Genomic DNA, 23,623 nt, shown 5'->3' with positions numbered 1-23,623 from the left:
ATCTGTTTTTATTCTGTAAAATAAATCTTCAAATGTCATGAAATTAGATCTTCAACTGTTTTCATAAACAGAGATTCTCCAGTACTCTATGAGAACTTGGTTAACCTCTCAGTTGGACAACATGAAATACTTTTGGCTTATTCACAACAGAAGTAATGTTGGTCTTCATAAAAACTGTTGAAAATTACTTTGAATTTCCTTCTGATGAATCTTTAGCTATTTAATACATACCAGTGCATGCTCATTAGACTAAATGAATAATGTACCTTTGGCCACTATCATGTTTCTCTCTGAAGTAGAACCCTCAGTATTTCAATAGGTATATGTAAACCTGTACATACAAGCACATGTATATATCTGTTCTCATATCTATACATGCACATGCACAGTCACATGGCAACACGATGACTGGCTTCATATTTTCCTTGTTTGAATTATTTAGGCCCAACTAAACTAATGTAACCACCTAGAAAACCTACACAAGCCAATCAACCCAAATTAATAGAACTAACCAATCAAAATTACATTAAATAATTATCACTAAAGTAAACAGCTAAAAAATATTATTCAGTATTACACACGAGAAGAATCATGACTTTGAGATGGTGACATAGTATGAAGCTTCATCAGAGAGGCCAGTTCATCGAGTTTCTCCTTGCACAACCCAGCATTTAACTCTTAAATAAGTATTAAGATACTGTGGCTGATGTCTTGCTGTTTTTCTTTTGGTGTTGGGTTTTTTCGGACTAACGACTGTCATCACTAATGTTTCCATTTAAAATACTCTAACCTCCAGATTAAATCACCTTTCAAGTGAAATAGCAGACAACATCCTTAGGATTTAATTCTGTGATCCTTATGAGTTCAACATGAGGCAAAGTGTAGGCTTTTCAAAAGCACTTTGTATAAAATGTAAAATTCCCAAAGATTTTAATGCAAATCTTTTGATAACCCTAAACTGGTCTGATAAAAAGTTTATCCTCCATGAATTTAGGATTCAGTTATGTTGTGCACAAAGCCAGTACAGCTACTTTTAGATCAAATGTTACACATAGTCAAGTTTTCCAAAAACAAGCCCAAGCAGGTAAGGCTACCACTGTTACCTTAGAAAAAGAAAGCATAATTGCAAAATAATAGTGATCATTCTCAAACAAAGAAAGTCAAATCGGAAGCAGTTTAATATTCACCTTCAAAAAGAGGAAGATGTTAATTTCCAGCTGTTTCCATTTTTAATTGATGATTTTTTCTGTGGAGTGTGAAAGCCAGACAATTTTCTTCAGAAAAGTGCTTCTATTCGCTTAACTCGGTAAGAACTGCATGCTTCTTATTGGTCTATTGCACCAAGGGGATGGGATAAAATATGAAAGCAAGGATTTCTTTATTCTAGCTAAGAAAATTAACTGTTAAGCTCAGTGGGGGCAGAAACAAAGGTGGCATTTAGATATAACTAATTTAGTATCTAACCAAAGCAGAGCCCTCTTGAAGAAGAGAGACCAAGGGAATGCAAAATTGTACATGAATTATTTCTGAGTCATTTCCTATAAAAGTCAATTCCTATAAAAGCAGAAGAACTTTCTTTTATGCGCAAACGGATTACACACTTCCTTTTATAATATGCATATTGTTCACGTTGTTTAAAGATAATTTAATGAACAACAACTGCTAAGAAAGAAAGAATACTCTTTCTCCTTTTTTTTCAATACATTAAAGTGCAAGGGTCATCTGGAGATGAGGCCTGGACTGCTTTTTAAAACACAGATTGTGGGACAGATCCTCAGCTGACATGAAATAGCTCTGTTAAGTTTATTGTTCAATTAGAATGCAATGTAACTATGATTACAGATTGCTTACATTACCATATGTTAATAAAATAGCAAACATGACTTGCAAATTTTGTTCTTTGCTTTGTTTTGGCTCCTTTTAATTGCTTGGATTTTCTTTAATTGTAAAGAGTGTATTTTGAGGGGATAAATTTTCACTTGTGCTGTCAGACCAGGCTAATCATTCCCTACTTAGCTACATTTCTAAAGACCTAAGATTTTGCTTGAAAAGGAGCTTAGAAGCAATTGATTTGTGTTCATTAATCCATAAACATTTGATTTCAAATCAGATTGCCAGCAGACATAACCTCTCTGCATTGCTACAACAGAGACTTGATTTGATTAATCAAACAGCTCTGATTCACTGGATTGTCTACAGAACAGTTGTCCCTGACAATACTATGCAAATAGCTGCTGATGTGGTATTGGCATCCCAGATTTCTAAAACTGCTATGTTTTCCTCCATGAAGACATCAACACTTTATATCTAATTCAATTTTATTCTTTTATATAAGCGCTTCTGCATAGGACATACGTAGTTTTTAATCCATGTTCTACCATTTGCTTTGAAAATGTGTCACCTGTGAGATTTTATTTCTCTATAACTCAGTTTACCCTTTACTGAAAGAGAAATATTGATATTTCAGTCTTCTAAAGCATTTAAAAATATATAAACAATTACATATATATACTTCTATGTGTACCACTATAAACATTTTTTTTTAAATTTTATTTTTCAGGAGCTATGCAACAATATATCTCATGTAAGTATTTTTGCCTGTTCAGTTTGAAAGAGTTGTCATTGATACAGAATTAAATGCTTTGGTTTAGGGAACAGGAAACCTCTCTTTTTTAAAATTCCAAACCCAAATATGCTAATTAGGCCTACATATTGAATACTGATTGTTGATAAAACAGCACGAGCCAGTAAGATGCAGCAGATGTATGATTCACTTCCTAACAGATAATGGTTACCCTATGGGAGTATTTGTTCATTCTCCTGGGAAACAACGCAAAGGTGAAAAAAGTAGGCCTGCAGTCAGGGTAAGAGAGAAGAGTACGAATACTTTTGCTACATTTGGTTAGGTAGGAAGAAAGTAGGAAGAAAAGCCAAAGTGCCTTAAAGACACAGAAAAGCTAAGCCTATAACATCAGCAAATAAAAAAAGGAGGGGAATCACAAAATTTTAATTGATAGATTTCTAGAATGTGACTGTTCTCAAGCCCCAGAAGAAAAAACTTCATGGACTTCGAAGTTCAAGAAGAATCATGGACAGAAGGCTTAAGAGGAAGCAAAAAAAAATATGAAGGAAGCAAGTACCTACTTTTTTCCAGTGGTGCCTTAAATATTGTAAGCCCAAGTGAGGGCTGATGCCATCAACTGGTTCACCCTGCTGTTTGACCCTAAGAAGCATTATTTAACTACCCACCAATAAGGGCCCATCTGAACCTACCAAGACTTTCGCTTTTTAGGAAAACATATTCTTAATTTAAATGGTCAGTTCTTTAGTATTCTGTCAAATAAATACTTTAGCTCAGAATAAGCAAGAAACCTCAGCCATCCTTTGCTGATTCTGCCAAAGTGAAGTTTGGTTAGATTACGTTATTTCTCATATTCCATTTGAAACAATCTGTTTTTTCTTGTGATTCAGAGAACTGAAGGATGGACCTTCTGGTATGATTTTATTCTAAACCCACCATATTGTTTTGGTAAGCTTCTTAACAAGTACTTCTGTATATTAAATTCTGAGTATTGTTGGTACTCCTGCAAGATAAATTAACTTATAAGCATTCAGTGTACATGCAGCCTTCCCTCATTCAACATGTGATAAAATGACAAACTAGATCACTCATGGGGCTACTGACAATGTATTTCTGTTTCATAATTTATATGTATTAAAATAAAAAATATCTATGTTAGTACTTGCATCAGTTACTTGTTTATGATTTGTGGTAGATTTTTCTTGCTGAAGTTTTATGCATTTTTGAACCACAGTGTGTGTATTCAATAGTAATTATTTAAAGAATTACAGAACAATTGGTGCTTTCTATTCAGATTTTTGGCAGAGCTTGAAGTCTCAGTACAAGTGGAAAAAAAATCATTTGTTTTAGAAATAAGAAGTGCAATTTCTTTCATTATTACACTGGCATAAATATGAAAAATTTTCACAGAGAAAAGGGAGCAAAATGTGAGGTAAAAATTTTGAGAAAGAGGCACAAGACCCTCTCCACAACTCTAGAAGTAGCAAGCCTTCCTGCATTAGCAATCTTGATTCAAAACTGGGATGTGGTCAAAAGTGAAACTTCTTTTAGAATTTCAGCTACTCTCAACTGGACTTCTTCCCAGCATGCAGAGTAGGATAATACCCTGTCTGTGTAAAAAGAAAGGTCCACAACTCCAAACAGCAGGAGTGCTGAAGTCAAAACAGTATTGCTTGACAGAACTGAATAAGGAAGTCTGAATGCTGCATTTACTTCTTTTTGTTTTTATTAACAGGAAAGATGTGCCCCATCATACACTTGTATTCATTCCAAGCATCTATCACCTGACTTTGTGTATGATGTTATATTGCTTGAAGATGATTCTCACAGCCTGAGCTTAAAATAAGAAGTTTCGACTCAATTGAAATGCAAAGACAAAATACTGCATTCCTCTCCCAGCTGAGCTTTTATTTAATGTGCCAGATTAAGAAGCTTGCTCTACTTTACTGGATCAGAGTCAACACAGTTTGTCCAAGAAACTCAGAGATAAGGGTGGGGAATGATTCTTAATCAGGCAAAATTCTCAATAAAATAAATGGGCACTTTGCCCAAGTATGTTCTGCAGAATTTAAAATCATTATGTTTGCCTCAGCTGAGTCTGAAAAAGTGGACTGCTGCTTTTATACCTATATTTTGGGACAGCTAACTCAATACAGAAGAGAATAAAAACAAACTTCTCGCTTCCTGATGTCGGTCTTTATCAAGCTTTAATCAACTAGCAATCCCCGGAAGAAAATTCACACAGCAAGTTGGAACAGCATAATCTGAAGCTCCAGTGGGTTTGGATTAAGTACAAGGCATTTTACCATTGTGTTAAACTACTTAAAAAAATATCACAGACCCATGGACTAGAAATGTGATTATTTTGTCCCCCGTGATTAGAAAATAACATCTATTTTATAACTGTGCAAATTCCTGTTAAGGGCACAGACTACCATAACAACTACACTCAAAAGTATTTAATTTCTTAAAACAGTGGATGTATTCTGATTTGCATATTCAACTGTTTTCATCAGTATCCGCCTCAGTCTTTTCCTGTTAATTTCATGCTGTCCTCCTGTTCTTAAGATGTTAAAGTATCACAGATACTAAAATCTGAAACTCAATTTACATAGCTTGGACATTTTTTCCAGAAATGTTCATCTTTAGACAATACTAAAAAATGTTGTTTATATGGATAAGTATCTCAAAAGTGGGCCATGAAAGACAGTGTCTATGTAGTATCAGAGATAATTTCAATGTGCTTAAAACTACTCCCTGTATATCACCCTGCAAACAGAGTAACTCAAGAAGTCAGAGCTACCCATTTGGTACACAGCTATAGTAGAGCTATGCCTATAGAGGCAGAAGCTTGGCACCTCAGAGGTTAAACTGGTAATTGTGAAAGGGACTGAGCTTCAGCTTCTGTAATTCTTGCGATTTAAAGTGAATTACTGCTTCTCATTTAAACCCAGCTATTGCCCAAGGAGCTGCAATAGAAGGATGTGTGCCACAGGACAGAAAAAAGTGTTAGAGATCTTGTCACCTTCTTCAGCCTGTTTGTGGGATATAGAAAGAGGGATTATTGCACAAATATGATGAGACAGATTCAACTCTTGAATACAAGCAAAACCATCAGGGAAACAGTTGTGATTTCACAAATACAAAATTAATGAATATGAAATAAGAATTGGGCTGAGATAGCCTTTACTTAGAGTAAGTAGAGTTACATGCAGCTGTAACCTAAAAAAAATAAAATAACTTGGGAGTAAATGATCTTAGCATCTTTTTGGCCTTTGTCCATGACTATAAAATGGCATTAATATCAATGTGACTCAGACTTGAGATCCCTGGTCACTATTGCAGCCAAAAGCCTAAGTATATGAAATCTCCTTGGCTCTGCTAAAGCACTAGTGCTAAATTCTGGGAAATTATAACACTGATTCATCTCATAACAGTCTATATATAACAGCAAGACTAGGCACACTTAAAATTATGCACTATCTTGCCCCAAGGTTAGCAACATATTCCTAGTAAAAGGAAGAATGTTATTTTCATTCCCTGCAATCATGTGATAAATAGCTGTAGGGCAGATTCAGCAAGATCTCGAAGGTTATGATTTTACAATATAATGAATGTATGTCTAGCTCTCTGCCACCTGAAAAAGCAGCAAAACAAAGCAGGACTTGTCAGTATTTTGCTTATGGCAGAAATCAGACATTGTCCAGAACCCTTTATGAGACACACTGCTACTTCTTAACTAGTTTGATTACAACATTCACTCCAATACTTCAACAGTTCACCTTTCCAGCATATGGCATAATTGGAAGCAGCAGCCAGCAGGTATCATATGCGAATGGAAAATGCCTCACACTGAGTAACTACTGACTGTATCAAGTATGTGGTCTTGTAGGTAGGTTTATGAGGGGAAATAATGCTAATAAAAGTATATTGAAAATGAGAGGATGGGTGAAACATCTGTGCAGTATATGAGGCAAGAAAATTACCTAAAAAGTTCAGAAATAGAAAATATCAAAAAAAGTCATTGAGATTAGCTTAAAAAAAAAGAGATGAGACAATACAAAGGAACATTTTAAGAGCTATAAATCCCAAACCTATGAACAGTTTCAGGAGAAACTTTAAAAAAGGTAGAAGACATACACTGAGAAATGCATTCTTAGGAGCAGGAAGACTCAAGCTACTGAACAAAAAAACTACTAGAAGGCAACTCATACCCAGGACTTCTTACCTCACTTGCAAAGGAACTGACATTTGGTCCTAGCCTACTCATACATTGCCAACATGGAGCAGACCATGGATGAAATGTTTTACTCTGATCATGCTTCCTATAAAATACTGTGTTTTACTTTAGTAAAAATAGAATACAGGCACATCTATATCACCACCATCACAATGTAATGGGTGTTATGAATCAATGTTTGATTTTGGTGATTCATATTACTGCGCCTTAAGGGGTGACTGAGTTATATCCATTGTATGCAGCTGCAATCGTTGGCAATCGAGCATAGTTTGCAGAACAGTAACACCGATGTTGAAGATGATGAAAATGCATTGAAATTAAACCAGATGGTGATGCAAGCCTGGCAGGAACACTTAGGTGTACCTCTGCTAATATCATCAGTATTACATGGGAAAGTCCAAGGATTTCAATTCAACCACGGGACCAAATTGTATGGTTTTACCAGACCATAGGACAGACTCACTTGGCATCACTTGAGAAGTGTTAAAGGACCTAGAGTAAATACACTCGTAATTCATATCCTCAAAGGCACCACACTGCAAGAGAGTGCAGCATGATTTCATGCTGAAGTAGGTAAGGCAGTATAAAATCCTGCTAATGATAAGGTATTGTAGATTCACCCGTACATAGCCAGTAGAGATCAACCCCAAGTGAATTGTTCCAGGATGACCTTGACCAGCTACAGTAAGGTAAAAAATACCTCTTTCTTATCTCCACAAGGATTTTACATTTAGGCAGATACCTCACAACAGCAATCTTGATATAAACCACTTTTTTTTCAGTGAAGATAGAATCTTAAAAAAATGAGAAAAAGGCACATGTTCAAAGAGTAATGAGTGTACAGCACAATCCAAATGTAAATGAGGTTAGGTCTACCTCAGTCAATTTCATTGTGCAGAAAAAGACAAAACTGAAATTTCTCCCTTTATATTTCAAAAGATTTCTAAGAGCAGCAAAATTTAAAGGAGAAAATGTCAAACCAATTGGCTTCACAGATAGAAAGAGCCATAAGATTTCTTTGTGTTTACAAGACTGAATCTTCTGTTGCAAGAGTTAATGCGCCTTGTGAAAGTTACTATGGCATGGCTTATAAGCTTCAGCAAGATGTGATGGCAGTTCAGACTTCATGACAGAGTGCCAACTTATCTCTGATACTGAAAAAACTAATGAGGTGGTATATAGTTGCAGAGCATTGTTACACGCAGAGATATGCAGGTTTTTTTGGTTTTTCATTATCTGTGTCACTGTATAGACATAAAAGTAATGAAAACCCAAAACAGGCAGCAAAAGCTTAAGGCTTTAAAGCTGGAATAAAATTGTGACAGTGTTTTCTAAAGGAAATATGATAAATTTAAGCAATCTCAGAAAAAGCCCTTGATACTCCCACTAGCGTTTTCTGCTGGGTCTAAGGTCTCATGGGTAGCGCTTAGGTGAAAATCACAATTAAGCTAACACAGGCAATTTATTCTCATGCTGGTTTTATTCAAGTTGAGGCGATGGCATAATGTTAAGCAGTCTTAAGGATTCTCTTTGTTATGCTTGTTGCCTATGGCTTTTAATTGAAGATGCTATCACAGCATTCCTATCAGATGCCAAATGTCATGAGCAGTAGCAAGCAGGAGCACAGTGCAGAGGGCTCTCCTGACCCCCAACTATCTCTACTGAGGACAGCAGGATGTACTTTTCAGTAGCTAGAGGCTTACTGAAATGAATTTCTACAATGCTGAATACAGCTAAGGCTGGTATTCAGCACTACGACATGAAAATATTAAATAATACCAAGTGTGAGACCAAATGCAGAGCATTTTTTAATGTGGTCACCACTGATCCAAAGAATGAAAGTTCTAAAATTGGGAATTACTTCTGTGACATTCTTTTGACAGATAAATATCACAGATGACAATGAGAAGTACTTTGTCTGGAGGTGATCTGCACCATCTATAAAGCTTCAGCAGGCACTGAATGAAACTGCTCAGCTGAAAAGTGCTCAGCATACTGCTTTGAAGAAGTAGACTCAAGGATCACTGACAATCTGTATATCACAGCAGCACTGCCAGCTTTCTTATTAAAGAATAAGTTTTCCTACAAGTTCAGTCATCTTTAAACCATTTTGAAATGTAAAGATATATGAATGTTTTCATCTATCCTCCCAATCTCCCTTTCAAATTGCTGAATTCAAGAAGCGCTATCCAGTTACTGAGTTGCAATCTCTGCTCTTCTGCTTTGTGATTTACATTTTTTGTTCTTGTTTTCAGAATCAATTTTATATCATGTCTGTGAGATAGCAAACCTATTACAAATTGTAAATGCATTATGCCATATATGAGAGAAGTATGAATGATCTTAAAAAATAAAAGAAAATGAGAAAGTAAAACATATATTAAATAACTATTTTGACTACTTGTTTTAACTACAACACATATAGGATGTCTTCTCATATTATTCTGCTATCCAGATATGCTTCCAAATGTTTCAAATCCTTGAATCTTAAAGAGCATGGTTCATTAAAATCTTGTGTGGACACAAGCCATGTGTGGCTATGAGTTGGGTGTACTACAACATATTGCGTATAAAATGTACCACTTTTGTTCTGTGATACTATTTATTTGAGGGGGAAACTCAGATTTCTAATATGTGCATAATATGTTTTACAAAAATAAGCATGAACAAAAGAAGAGAAAAAAAGTGAAACATGAAAGGACAGAGACAGTATCTCAGAAAATAAAGATATGTATTTAAGCATCAGCCAAATGGCACTATTTTTCATATCATTTATAGTGGAAGCTTGAAGACTAAAATACTTCACAAACCATTGGTACCCTGTGACGGATTACAATATTTCTTAATCAACTGCTAAAGCACAGGAGGGAGCCAAAGCCTAGATGCAGCAAACCTGAGTGATACTGAAATCCAGGGATGTTCAGTGGGGATATTGTGAATAGACACATCATAAAACCTAGAAGTGCATCAGTTTCTCAGACCTCTCAAAGAGCACCTATGATTTTGTCCATTTCTTAGTCCAGAATTTGAAAAATCACATTAAGAAACAAAACTTTAGATTTGCACTCAGGAAAGCAGATCAAAACCCCAAGAATGTGACAAGATTCTAATTACTTGCTGAAGGTTCTGGACCCTGCTTTGCCCAGAGGCAGTTTTGAAAGCCTACACAGCCCACCCAGAAGTGGTCCTGTCCTACTGGTTAAATACTTTGGGCTGCCTCAGATTTGTTGCAATGCATTAATACTGCAGCTAGAACAAAAAATAACAAAATTAAATGTATTTAAGTGTCATGCATAGTTTCATCTCAATCACACAGGATGGACATACACAAAATTCATATAGTCACCTACAGCTCCATTGTCCACCTAGACTGCACCAGTACTCTCAACAAAATAGGCATTAGAAGCCAAGACTAACAGGATTGGAGTGACCTCCCTTTTCTAAATCCATGTTTCTCATCTGTTACCCCACTATAGAAAAGTATTGCCATTTTTAAGTTTGAGGAAGAAAAAAGATGTTGTGAAATAAAAATAAAATGCCAATCACAGCAGAGAATCACCTATCTTGTCTCATTTTGTACTTCTGTTGATTGACAACCTGATGCTCTTGTAGCATACAAAGGTAAAAAATCAGGTGTTCATTTCAAACTGAAATGTTTGACAGATGTAACAGCTTTCTGCAATGAAACTGATGAAATCTCAAGCAGCAGTCCATCTCCTGTACAGTAGAGAGATCAAATTTTAACAGGCAATGTTTACTGTCCTTAGCAGATGCAGATTTAATTTGGGGGGGGAGGGGTGTTGTTTGGTTGTTTTTGTTAGGTTGGGGGTTTTGTTGGTTTTGTTTGTTTCTTATTTATCTGGCAGTAGTTAAAAATACGGGAGATGACTAGGGCTGTGCAAGTAGTACACAGCCTACCTCCTGCTGCTCTGGATGCTGCAGACTTCAACAGCATCCATGTTTCAGAGTATTGTTGTCAGAAAGTGAAGGCAATTTCAAATTCTCTTAGCAGTAACACTAGCATGTCAGTGATATTTTGACCTGTATTTTTCCAATGGTGAAAGTGAAATAGTCTGACAACTGACTGAAAATTCATACTGTTATAGACATATACCTTTCACAGAAAGAGGTAAAAGAAACATTTTTACACTATAATGTGAATGGCCTGTAACTAAGATTCACAGAACAAGGTACCAAGGAACCTGCAGTGCTGCAGAAAACCAGAAATACTCAGAACAGCACCAAAACAAAATAATTGATGTTTCATTGCACCATCTTAATAAAATAGATAGCTGATGGCCAAATAATGATTTAACAAAAAGTCAGTAAGATTCTTTCTGCTAATTTGGAAGCCTTTGAATTTGTGCCATAATCTAAAGAAGACTTTCCCAAAGGCAACTGTGCACATACATTTTTGTGCCCAAAGCACTATTCAAATAATACCTTCACTTAAAGAAATACATAACACTAAAACCCTTCTCTTGACCTCAGTGAGAAAAATGGACTAGATAATGCTCTTTACCAGGAATGTGAAGAATATGGATCACACCGAATTATACTCCTCACTGGATGTGGGATACATCTCACCAAGCTGTGCTGCTCAGCTTTGACAACCACCTTAAAGCACCATACTTTCTTCAGGGTGGGGTAAATCGAAACTCACTGAAGCAGATTACACTTGTTATAGACTTAGAAGTCAGACAAGATGAATCCTACCATAGTGTCAACAAAAGCAGAATGCACTGTGTGCACAGGCACTGCCAGCTAAGTGTACTGTTGAAAACTGTACAAATTATATTTTCTGTGCACATCACTTACAGACATAAGGCTAGATCCACCATCAGAAGCTGGGCACCTGAAAAATCATGATGTTTAGATATATTCATCACATGCTCTAAGAGGGACTAGAATAACAATATATATTCCCAAATAACAAGAATATTCCCAAAACCTATCTCACTGAATGGAAAACTACTAAAACCAGGAGTTAAATATCATTCCCTTTCAGGATGTGTATGCTGTCAACACAGGAAGGAGGTGTTCTCTTAAGCTTCATTAGTCTGCACCATTCTCTGGAGCTCCTGGATCACTTCCTATAAAATCAAGCTTTTGTGAAAACTTTCTTCCAAAAACTTTTTCGTAAAAGAAAATAGACTTCAGTGGTCAAAGCATTTGACCATGAAGTTCAACTGAACAGCTACATAGGTCATTATGTAGAAATATATGCATCCTACAGAACCTTTACACCAGAAAGACAATTATTTCCATAACTTTATGTGTTTTGAAGGAGACAGATATTTACATCTAGGAGGCTTAGCCATTTAAGAGATACTACTGCTGGCTACCAATCAACAAGGGGCTGGAAGAATAGCAAAATACCATTCATAATTGAAGCATGGTCTTCCTCTTGACTTTTTCAGTATTTTAAAGGCTGTATGACCTTACAAGGCATAGACTAAATTAGTTTATTTGATGAAAAATATTGTACAGGCATATTTTTAACACTTTTTAATGATAATGAAAACCAATCAGAAATTTTTCTTAGTAACAACACATGAAAGCCTAGGAGGTGCTAAGAACATCCTTCAGAACTATAAATGAAGCATCTGACTATTTCACTGGAAGGAATGAGGGCAAATGAACGAATATCAGTTTCAGGCTACAAAGTGTTTTATAAATCAATATCAATAGTGATTCTCTTTAAGCTATCAGCCAGTAAGAACATCTGATTTCATTTTCTGGAAGAGGTTGTTATTTTAAAACTCTGCCTTTCTGCAAACATAGGGGGGGTTGGAACAAAGGAATAAAGAAAAATCTGATTGCTGATCTTTCCCATTTTATCAAATTCAGATCAAAATAAAAGGGTTTTTAATCCACTTTTTAATTCACTTCTGATTAATTTTACACATTTTGGAAATATCTCAATATCATCCTATTGTTTTTATAAAGACGTTAACATTAGAAAGAGCTGCAGATGGAATAAACCAGCACATTTATTCGAGCTTGAATGCAACTTCAAATGATGAACTCTTATTCTAGAAAAAGGCCCTTTATAGTCCTCTTGTAACAGGAAGTGTGCATTTTCCAGAACAACTTTCAATTAATAATATTAATATTAATATTTGTGCACAAAAAGTTCAGTGTGACATTTCACAAAAGAAATTGCAAAACTGCAACATCAGGTCATAGAAAAGTACACATTTTATACACCAAAAATCCTGACAAATGAAGAATTGAAAACTTTCTCTCAGTGCAACAGAAGATGCAGAATAACCCATGTCAAGAGTTTAAAACAAATCTCCCTCCTGCCACCTAACTTGCTGCAAAAGAAAAAAGAAGCAAAGTAACTTTTGAGATTGGTACAATTTAGACACCTCAGTATGGTTACAAATCAAATTTTAAACTTCCTTTCTCTGATTTATCACATATAATTCACAGTATAACAAAACCCAAAAATTAAATTTGGAATGAAGGCCAAATCATTCCAAGATTTGAAAGTCCAGTTATTTTTAGAAAGATTAACATGAATTTTGCATCAAAATTGTAGCAGCCTTTTTGTTTTCCTGAAACCCAATGGTCCCAGAAATAGCATACACACAGGTTTGTATGGCTACAACAATACCGCTGCTCAAAACAATTTATTCTTTATTCTTTATTTCAAGTTTGCATAATTTCACAACCAATGAAAAAGTAGCAATATCAATTTAAGGTGTCTTCTGCCAGAAACAGCTATTTCTGCTTCAAGAGAGAGCTTATAGCTCACTAGAAAATAATCCATTACAAGAAAATTATTGCAACTCCATTAAGAGGAACTTTTTTTTGTATGGTGTTTTAATTATAAGGGAATGGTTAATGTGCATTTTGTGTCTAGACTAGCACTTAAAATCTCAGGTAAGATTCTAAAGCCCCTTATGTAGCAAATGTCTTTCTAAAAGATAAAAACAAACAATATATGTCCTCCTCCCTCCGCACTTCAGTAAAATATGATAGCATCCATTCATCTCTTATCTACAGCCTGGTAAATCATCCCACTCAATGGAATGTTATCTCATGTAAACCAGAACAGAACTGATTAAGTGCCCACATCAATGTATGGGGATAAATCATTTTACATACATTGTGCCGCAGGCTGGAAAGCCGAAGAAATAAAAGAAGGAAAAAATAATACATGATTCTATGTACGTTTTTTTCTTCAGCAAATACATGGACATTGCAGAAGGTATACATGGGATAACATGGCTGTACTTGAACAGCAACTGAGGAAACTTATGAGTATAGATTTTACAGAGAACCATGATGTTCTGTGAAAGCAGTGATGCCAAAAATTCAGGTAGCACCTGTAATTCCTGTTAGATCTTTCAGAACACTGTATTTTTTCAGTTAAATCCTATATGTTCAATGCAGTTAAATGGTAGAGCAAGTAGATACAGCATATCCTGAACTAAATGAAACTCGAATCCAGCTATTCTTGAACAGAAATTGCCTAGATGAGGATCTATCTATTCATAGGCATTACGTACCTGGCCCTGGACAGTATTTAACAAGATAAACATTGCAAAAGTAAGAATCCTAGAACTGATGGAGCAAAATTACTCAGGACTTGAAACCTGTGCTTCAGACAGGTAGACTGTTCCTGTAAAGAGCTGCTGAATGTAAATGGGTCACAGTTTTCATATTTTTAACATCTGTTGTTTATACCCAAGAAAGCACATCAGGGGCAAGAAAATTAATTCCCCAATTGCTGTCAACTGCGTTAGGGAACAGCAATAAACAGCTTACTGTAAGCCTCTAGCTACAATAAAATTGCTGTCAATAAAGTGTGGCTGATATGGTTTTGCTGTGCACGAAGAAGGGTTTCTTTGGAAGTGAAAACCTGAAATGGAAACTAAAAAGTTTCTCCCTTGTTCTATACACAAAAGAACATTATCACGAAATTGCAATAGCATAAAATTCTCAAGATCCAGTTCTCACTCACGTGTGTGGCACAAATTTCCTAGCATATGTGAAACTTTGGCTTTGGATATTCAGGACAGATGAGACTTCAGTGATTCTGATAAAAATATTTTGCACAGGAAACATTTAAAGAGAAATTAAGAATACTAAGCTTTTACTGTCTGATCCGTATACACAAAATGTTCCCTACTCTAGTTTAGCATGTCTACCATCACTATTGAAAATGGTATTATAGCTTAGGGTTATGTTCAGATGTCCATTATAACTCCCAGATTTCACATGCTCTTAACTTTCTGAAAAATTCTTCTTTTCAGCTGAAATTTTCCATGCTTGGTCTCAGCTCAAAGATTAATTTCTTTAGACAGTTCAGAGAAATCTGTTAACCTATTTTTCAGTTATACAACAATAGAAAAAATACATTGTACATTATCACCATTTCTAATATTTTAGTTTAGATATACAAATATACAGAACTAGAAAACAATTGAATTTTACATGCAGACACTTTTCCAGATGACTAGTCCTCACCCAAGACTAATATCCATGCTAACACATAAACCAAACTAAGCATACAAAAGAGTGTATGTATTTTTTATTTATACCAAGAGATGAAACAAGGCCACTAAAAATAATACTGCACGCAGAATTGTGGAATGCTATGGTTACAGAATTTTAATATTTGCAGGTGACGTAAGCTCTGCACTGCTGTTCCAATGCAGATTTCCATCAACTTATGCACCTTGAAATTGCCACTCTCAGCGTATCAAATTAAGAGTCATTAATGTTTTCAGCTTTTCTTTCCTCTTACATAAACTCCAAACTTACAAATTTAAACACTCCAGAGCAAGATAGCATCAACTAGATTTGGCACATAAAGCTTAAGTGATGTGCATTGATCAGCAGGAGCCTGGTTACTTGTTCCTTGATCAGGCAAGAAGTCCATTGGCTGAAAAAGGAATAAAGCAATCTTCACAGAGCTTATGTTTTTGAGTATAAGATTAAAAATATACTTTAGCATGGAATGTAGCTAATGTGTCATTCAAGCCCCAAATCCTTAATTCCTGCCACTAGAGAACAGAAATACAAGGATAGTGTTAACATATATTCAACTTTCCTGAATCTTCTAGAACTGTGCACGTTTCCAAAATTTTTAAATTATCATTTTGATTCAGAAAAGTGCTTACAATGTGCTTATGACTTTTTCTTGAAGACAACATCTCAAGTCACTTGGACTTTAGGGATCTGCTTCAGTTTTACCACGTTAAATGAAAGTTAAGTACATGCCTAAATGCATTTTGATTAGGAATGAAGACTGAAGGTTTTGCCCATAACCTATACTGATACATATTTTTAAACCTGTGTTATTTGTCACTGCTGTGCTTTAAATCTGATTAAATGAAGTTGTTATAATTTAAAATTGGGATAACCACAGTAAATTTGCCTTAATTTCTTTTATTATTTAAACTATTGTTAATCTAATGACATTGAGTAGGAGTTTTTGTCTGTTTATTTGCTTTTCAAAAGAGGTCTTTCACATAGAAGAATACAACATGTCGTCTTCTGCTGTATTTCTATGTAGCTGTTTGGTGTAATGACTTACTAATTTGAAGCGCATTTTAGAGTTCAATCAAATACTGAAAAGAACACTGATTGAGAAGCCTGCATAGATTTCAGTATTCGTTATGAGTCATAACACTGATTTTGGAAGCTTAGCTATATAAGCTGGTGGTGTGCAACATCCTTTCTATACTCCTAATTATGTGAATTAGCATTTAGAACAATCCCAAGTTCAAGTATTCAAAAATGCTCTTTTCAGAGCATCCACCAGGTTTACTGCAAGATAGGCACTTGAAGGAGGCTTTGGTTTTCATACTGGGTACTTGTGAAACATCAGTCTGTACAATTCAAAGTCACATGTAATAACTTAACCACAGAATTTCCACTAAAATTATTGATGAGTCCACGGAAATTTCCCACCAAAACAAAACCCAAAAAACCCCACAAAATTCCCCCTAAAACCTAAGAATCTTTTTATTGAACAATATATTTTATATTCTAAAAGCTTTTTGATTTAAGACCCAGTTCTAACAGATTTCTAGGGCCATATGCCCATCAAAAGTATCGGGATTTTGCTTGAATGAAGTCCAAGTGCTGACTTAGGTCTCAGCTCTTTGCTAATATTAATGTATCTGCAAGACACACTGTGTGTGCGTTTACCTTGAACTAAACAAAACTGTAAGTAAAGGTGGAGAATGCTAGTATTTCTTAGACATACATTTATCCTATATTTCATCTTTCCCTATCCTAACATCATCCACAACAATTCCCATGTTCTTTAGAAAACACACCAAGTTACTGAATATATATAAATGTAACCTAACTCAACATTAGATGCAGAGAAATTAGTTATATTAAACCTGAAGAGAACAGTACAATGGCACAGATCTAAGTATCTCTTCCTAAAGGAATTTGTAAATCTTTTTTCTCAGATGCTGTGGCATTAGCACACACTACTGTTCAGTAAGATCTTTAAATCTGAATACTTTGCTTAAAGGCCATACTCTATCACAAATTTAAAAAAAAAGACCTATGATGCTGTATTTCGCTCCAGTGCCAATGAATATTAGCTAAGAGGCATCTTCATTTTAGGAATTACAGACAGAAGAATAGGAAGATTGTTGATGATTACTACCATTGAAAGTTATACTACTCCAGCCAAAATTGACAAGGAGGCATAAAAAGATTTAATCTTCTAACACCCATTGTGAGGAAGAAAACCAAAAAGACACTATATTGTTCCCCACAGAAAAACATATACAAACTCAGATTAGGTAACTGTCTACCTAAAGAGTTGTATTTTCATTTACATATAATAATACAGCTTTTTTCAGGGAGCAACCCAAATCATGAGTATCTGCTCACTTCAAAAAGGACACACTAAGACCTCAGTGAAATTTGAATGCAGTCCATATATAGTTATAGACACTATTAAATGGAGACCAGCATATTTAATGTAATGAACACAAGTAACTCTGGAAATACCACCAGTTGTTTTTGTATGGGTGTGGGAATTTTTTTTCCCGTCATGTTTAATTTTGCCATGCAGAGCTTACACATTCTGTCAGGTAAAAAATTCTGGGTGTCCCAACTCTCTGTAGATACTATGGGGAGTTAAGTCTGAGTTTTCTGATTGAGTTTGGAAAGCTAATTTATGCCTAAATTAAAATAATCTCAGAACAGAAAAGGAATGTGTGGTTTGGGGGGGGATTACATTTTGCAACTAAAATTGAGGAGAAAACTTCAGACAAGTAAGCACAGACTACGCAGAGCTCTTCTATAATTTTGGGTTGTTTTTTTTTATTTTTTTTTTTTTTATTTTTTTTTTAACATACACTGACAGTGTGTGTACAGCGCTGTGAGATGGCTGGGGAGTAGACCCTTCTTTGAAGTCCCTTAGAGAGATTAGGGGTTTGTGAGATTCTTCTGTGGTGTTTTCAGTGTCTCATACGAAGGAGTTGTGTCACAGCAGTTACTTTAGAAGAACTGCCTCCAAAGTGCTTGTTTTATTCTTAGCATCTTGTCAGTGTGACACCTTACAGACACGCAAAGTCAAGACACACTTCTGGGAACGGCACATTCATGTCAGATAAGACTAACGCAACAACGAGAGGATGACTTTGTCCTAAACTTGGCTACCGTCAAAATCGTTTTGCAAAGACAAGCCTAATTGTGTCTCGCTTGGTTCTCTAGGATCCATATCCCCGATAAATTCAGACAAATTGCCATCACTTGGAGGGTACTGCGCCCGCAAGGAACGCGGATGCGACTCCCAGAACCGACCGAGCGAGCCTCTGCGGCGGCGGAGCACCGAGAGAGCCGCCTGGCAAAGACGCAGGCCGAGCCCGTCGCTAAGTGCAGGCTTCCCTGGCTGGAACGTCGGCCCGGCGCTCCCGGCCCTGCCGGCCCCCTCAGCCCCCTCAGCCCCCTCGGCCCTCTCGGCCCCCTCAGCCTCCGCAGGGCTGGCGCGGGGCCAGCGCGCGCCGCGCGGTGCCTTGGCGCCATCTACGGGCCGCGCGCGCGCGCGCTCCCGCGGCGCCCGCCGACGAGCGCCCGTAAAATAAATTAAGACAGCACCGCATTTAAATCTTTATTAGCAAGGAATTATTAGACCTAAGGAAAAAAAACCCTAATGCTGGATTTGGTTGAAATATGAGTCTCTCAGCCTCCTAATCCCTCTTCATATGGCGTGTTTCACAGTTTAAAATGAGATATGTCAGATCACTTATGCATTACTAAGATGAGAAAATATTTACAATGGACTGACTTTTTTTCTTTTTCCTGCATAATTCAGATGTATTCAGAAAACGCATTCCTTTCAAACGTATGCTTTGGCAATTTTTTTAAATATGTAGCAAACTGTCTATGCGATACCAAACATCTATTACAACAAAATCATGTTGAACTCAAACAAGAGGAAGACTTACGTATGGCTTAGTTATATCCAACTAATAAACCACGTGCTTCACTGATGAAGTAGCTCGGAAATTTGGTTGTCTTTGTTAGGGAAAAAGATTAACCCTTTTAGTAACACTAACTTAGAAAGGTTCGGAATCAGATTGAAACTGGAAAAGAAATTCAAGCCAACTCACTTTGAAATTTGAAACAATGTACATATCCCTTCAACCTTGAAACAGTCAAATTTCTGACTGAAATTTAGAATATATGGAAACAGCTCTTCAATAAGTTTTACAATTGGACAGTTAAATACTGGGGAGAAAAAAAAAAAAGTATTTTTTTTCAGTTTTGTTTTTGCACATGTATGTGCACATGCACGGAGGCATAACATTCCTCTAACGATCAAAATTCTTCAAAACCCAAAATATCAGAGGCATTTTGCAAACACATGGTTAAGCCCTGGGTAAATGATAAAGAGGCCAAGGTTTTTGTTTGTTTGTTTGTTCCTGGCTTTGGTGTTTGGTTTGGGTTTTTTTTGGTTTTTTTTTTTTGTTCCCCCCATCATGTTAACTAAATTAAATTAGAATGAAACCAAAAAAAAAAAACAACAAACAAAAAAAAAACAACCCACAACACAGTGGCACTTTTAATACTGGTTGATCGGGCACTTGTATGCAGTACTTATAGACCAGTAAAAGTGCTCGTTTACCTGTCTGGTGTGTAAGGGGCCCTTTGTCTTGAAGCCTCCTTGGGAACTGCACTCTGAGGCACTGAAGTGATCTGAACTAGTGGAAGAGCGTTTGGAAAGGGTGTCACAACCACCAACAAAGGTGTTGTCCAAAGGGAGTTCCTGAATCACATGGTGCTTTTTCACTGAAACTGGAGTGTCAGGTTTGAGATGAAAAGCAGACTGCGGAGAGGCAGATTTGTAATGCTTGGCAAGATCAGGACTGTTAGGCTTAAAGGTTGATGGTGGTGCTGTGCCCCAATCAAATCTTCCTATACTTTGCTCCTCCAGCTCTGCTGGAAGGCTTATTGTCCCGTTGATAGGTTCATGAACTGCATCATCAGGTTTGGACTCCTCAATAGTCACAAAGTTCAAAAGGGAGCTCTTTGGAGATTTCCTTTTCTTCCTTTTCTTTTTCTTGTTCTGCTTGTTTTCCTGATTGGGAGACATCCACTCAGCACCTTGCTTGCTCCTCTGGGCAGCTTTGAATCTGGACGCATGTCGACAGCGAACAAGAACTGTGACAAATATCACCACTATGACAACCATGGCACCCGCCACAATAGCGATCATGATAGTGAGATAGTCCTCATTTTGGTAAGGTTGGCTACTGTCCCCTATGTTCCGATCCAAAGGTGTTTCCATAGTCCTGCGTATCAAGTCATAAATATAAGAGGCATTTCCAGCAGTATCATTTACATATAAAAATACAAGCACAAGAGTATGCAGAGATTTGGGATAACCCAGATCACTTATGTTGACAACTAAGCGATGCAGCCCCACATCATTAGGAGTTGGTTTTTCTTCCAGAGTGATATTACCTGTCACTGGATCAATCCGAAACAAACCCTTGTTATTGCCACTTACAATCGTGTACTTCAGTTCAGCGTTCATGCCAGTGTCTATATCCACAGCAAAGACTTCAGCTACCACTGATCCTGGAATTGCTGAGAGTGGCACTAGCTTAAAAGAAGTATTAGAAGGTGGGTAGATGACAACAGGACTGTTGTCATTAACATCCATCACGTTTATTGTTACTTTTGCTGTAGAAGAGCGAGGAGGATGCCCTCCATCCACTGCCTTAACATCAAAGGTGTAAGAGCTCTGCTGTTCTCGATCAAAAGAAACGTTGGACTTTATAACTCCAGAGTACGGATCCAGCACGAAGTTTTCATTGTCATTCAGGATGGATAGGGTCACCGCTTTATTTTCCCCAGCATCTGCATCTGTCACTGTGATCACCCCCACCGTGCTATACTTTGGTAAGTTCTCTGATACAAAAAACTGGAAATGATTATGAGTAAATTTGGGACTGTTGTCATTTTCGTCCAGCACAGTAACAATTACAGCTGCTTGACTCTGCAAAGGAGGGGTGCCGTTGTCTCGGGCAGTAACAGTGAAAATGAAACGTTCCTGCTCTTCTCTGTCAAAAACTCTGGAGGCTGTCAAAACTCCTGTCTTTCGATCCAGATCGAAAAAGGAGGCATTAGGACCAAGCTGATAAACAATGTCTGCATTTTTCCCACTGTCTTCATCTGTGGCACTAATAGTTGTTAAGTATAGACCACGCCGGTTGTTTTCAGAAACTGACAGCTCAATTACAGGCTGGCTGAAAATTGGAGGGTTGTCATTTTCATCCTCCAGCTTAACTCTTACCAGGGCAGTCTGGTTCAAACTGGGCTTGCCAGAATCAGAAGCCACAATTTTAAAGCTGAATTCTTTGGTGCCCTCATAGTCCAACAAGGAAGAGGTCTCTAACAAATACTGGTTGTCGTAAACTGCTTTCAAGTGGAAGGGGACCTCTCTCTCAATGAAACAGATCACTTTGCCATTCACATCAGTGTCCTTATCTGAAACCGTAATTAGGGCAATCTTTGTATTGATGGGATCTTTCTCAGATAAGTACACTGTGCCATTGATGGGACTTATTATGTACCTGAGGTCTATGTTAGGAGGGTTATCATTTACATCAGTGACATTGATGGTGACAGTTGCCCGGGCTGGTGTAGAGCTACCATCACTAGCCAGCACTGTCACTTTGTGAATAGCAGTCTCTTCTCGATCTAAGGACCTCTGAACTGTAATCAGCCCTGTGGTGTTGTTTAAAGCAAAAAATCTTTTGGTTGCAGGGGCAACTTGGGCACCAAAAATATATCTGATTTCTGCATTGCTTCCTATATCAGCATCTGTAGCATGAAGCTGAATTACAGAGGTGCCTACAGGGGCATTCTCTGGTATATGGACCTCTACTTGACTCTCTTTAAAGACTGGCCTGTTATCATTGACATCACTTACTGTGACTTGCAGGATAGCTGTGCTGGATTTCTGGGGGGTACCTCCATCCTCCACTTTGATTTTCATCACGTAGGTGTCCTTTTGCTCTCTGTCCAAGTTCTGCTGCACAATCAGCTGAGGCCATTTCTCCCCTTCCGGAGTTTCTACAATATCCAGTCCAAAGACACTCTGCCCGTTTAACAACTCATAGTGCTGCACACCATTGAAACCTGTGTCAGGATCTGTTGCTGATGGAATTGGAAAGCGACTGTTGATCAGAGTATTTTCTGGGATGGAGATATTGATGACAGGGGATGGAAACATAGGCGCATTGTCATTAGTGTCCTTTACAATGATTTTTATTTTGATCAGCCTAAAAAAGTCATTGGGGAGAATCACCACTTCAAGTTCAAAGAAACACTCGTTTTCTTCTGCATAGGAAGCTCCAGCACATAGTTTTTCTCTGTCTATTCTGTTAGATGTTGTAAAGATTTCCCCTGTGTTACTGGACACTTTGACCAGAGGTGCATCCCCTGCTTTAGACACCAGTCTGTAGACAAGGCTGGCACTGGTCCCTGTGGCAGCATTGATATGAGAAATGTTCAGGTCCTTTGGTATGTTCCCTATGGGCACGTTTTCAGGCAGCTCCTCTCTAATAGTGTAAATAAGTTCTTGAGCTATAGCAGAATCCAGCCTTAAACAGGCAATCAAAGCGGCCAACAGGTAAAAATCCCTCAGGTCCATGATAATGTTTTTATTCTCTTTTCACGGATTTTAGGACTTAAAGGTTTCCAGAGAGGAATGATGCGCGATTTGCAAGAGGAGGCATGCATGGACTGCAGGATGCATTACATCTCATTTCTTATTTGGAGACATCACTGTCAACACAACCACACAGAACAGCATTATTGTTTTTTTTAGGCATGATAAATCCACAATCTCCAACTACTACTTGTTTTTGCAATGCACGCTTCCAGCAGTACATTTTCCTACTGCTCTCTTTTACAAGCAAGCCCTCCGGACAAATGCACCAATATCCTATCGGCTGCCTTTGCTCAGAGCATGAAAGAAAATAACTACTTGCAGGATTAAGGGTAACTACTGTTTCGACACGTACTTTCTGAATAATTTCTCGGTACACTGTGTAATCTGTAACGTGCATTCCCCCCTCTACCCTCCTCCACCCAGTCATTTGGTGCAAGTAAAAAACCTTCCCGGACTACTTCTGGATTCTAACTGCTATGTCAGCTGCCAAATGTAATTTGCTGTTTGCTTCCACACGTATTTTTTAGCTCTTGCTAACCAGATTTCTCTCTGCTCGCTGTGCCTTGCATGCCCCTCTATAGCTATCGTACTGGGAAATAACCACCCGGACATGCTGCTGCTGCAGCAG

General features: G+C 37.2%; 1 protein-coding gene across 5 annotated transcripts in view; it reads right to left on the bottom strand.

Annotated features, from left to right (window-relative positions):
• Window positions 1–22,974, bottom strand: part of PCDH9 (protocadherin 9) — a 664,361-nt gene extending 641,387 nt beyond the window's left edge. For all 5 annotated transcript variants that reach the window (XM_058846569.1, XM_058846551.1, XM_058846579.1 and 2 more), the window contains exon 1: window positions 19,939–22,974. In XM_058846569.1, coding sequence (XP_058702552.1) covers window positions 19,939–22,974 — 3,036 coding nt within the window. The remainder of the gene's footprint in view (window positions 1–19,938) is intronic.
• Window positions 22,975–23,623: the final 649 nt, after the last annotated feature.

This window comes from Poecile atricapillus, chromosome 1 (assembly GCF_030490865.1).
Source record: "Poecile atricapillus isolate bPoeAtr1 chromosome 1, bPoeAtr1.hap1, whole genome shotgun sequence".
Taxonomy (NCBI): domain Eukaryota; kingdom Metazoa; phylum Chordata; class Aves; order Passeriformes; family Paridae; genus Poecile; species Poecile atricapillus.
Note: the sequence above shows the minus strand (reverse complement) of the source record. Positions and strands in the feature narration are given on the sequence as shown.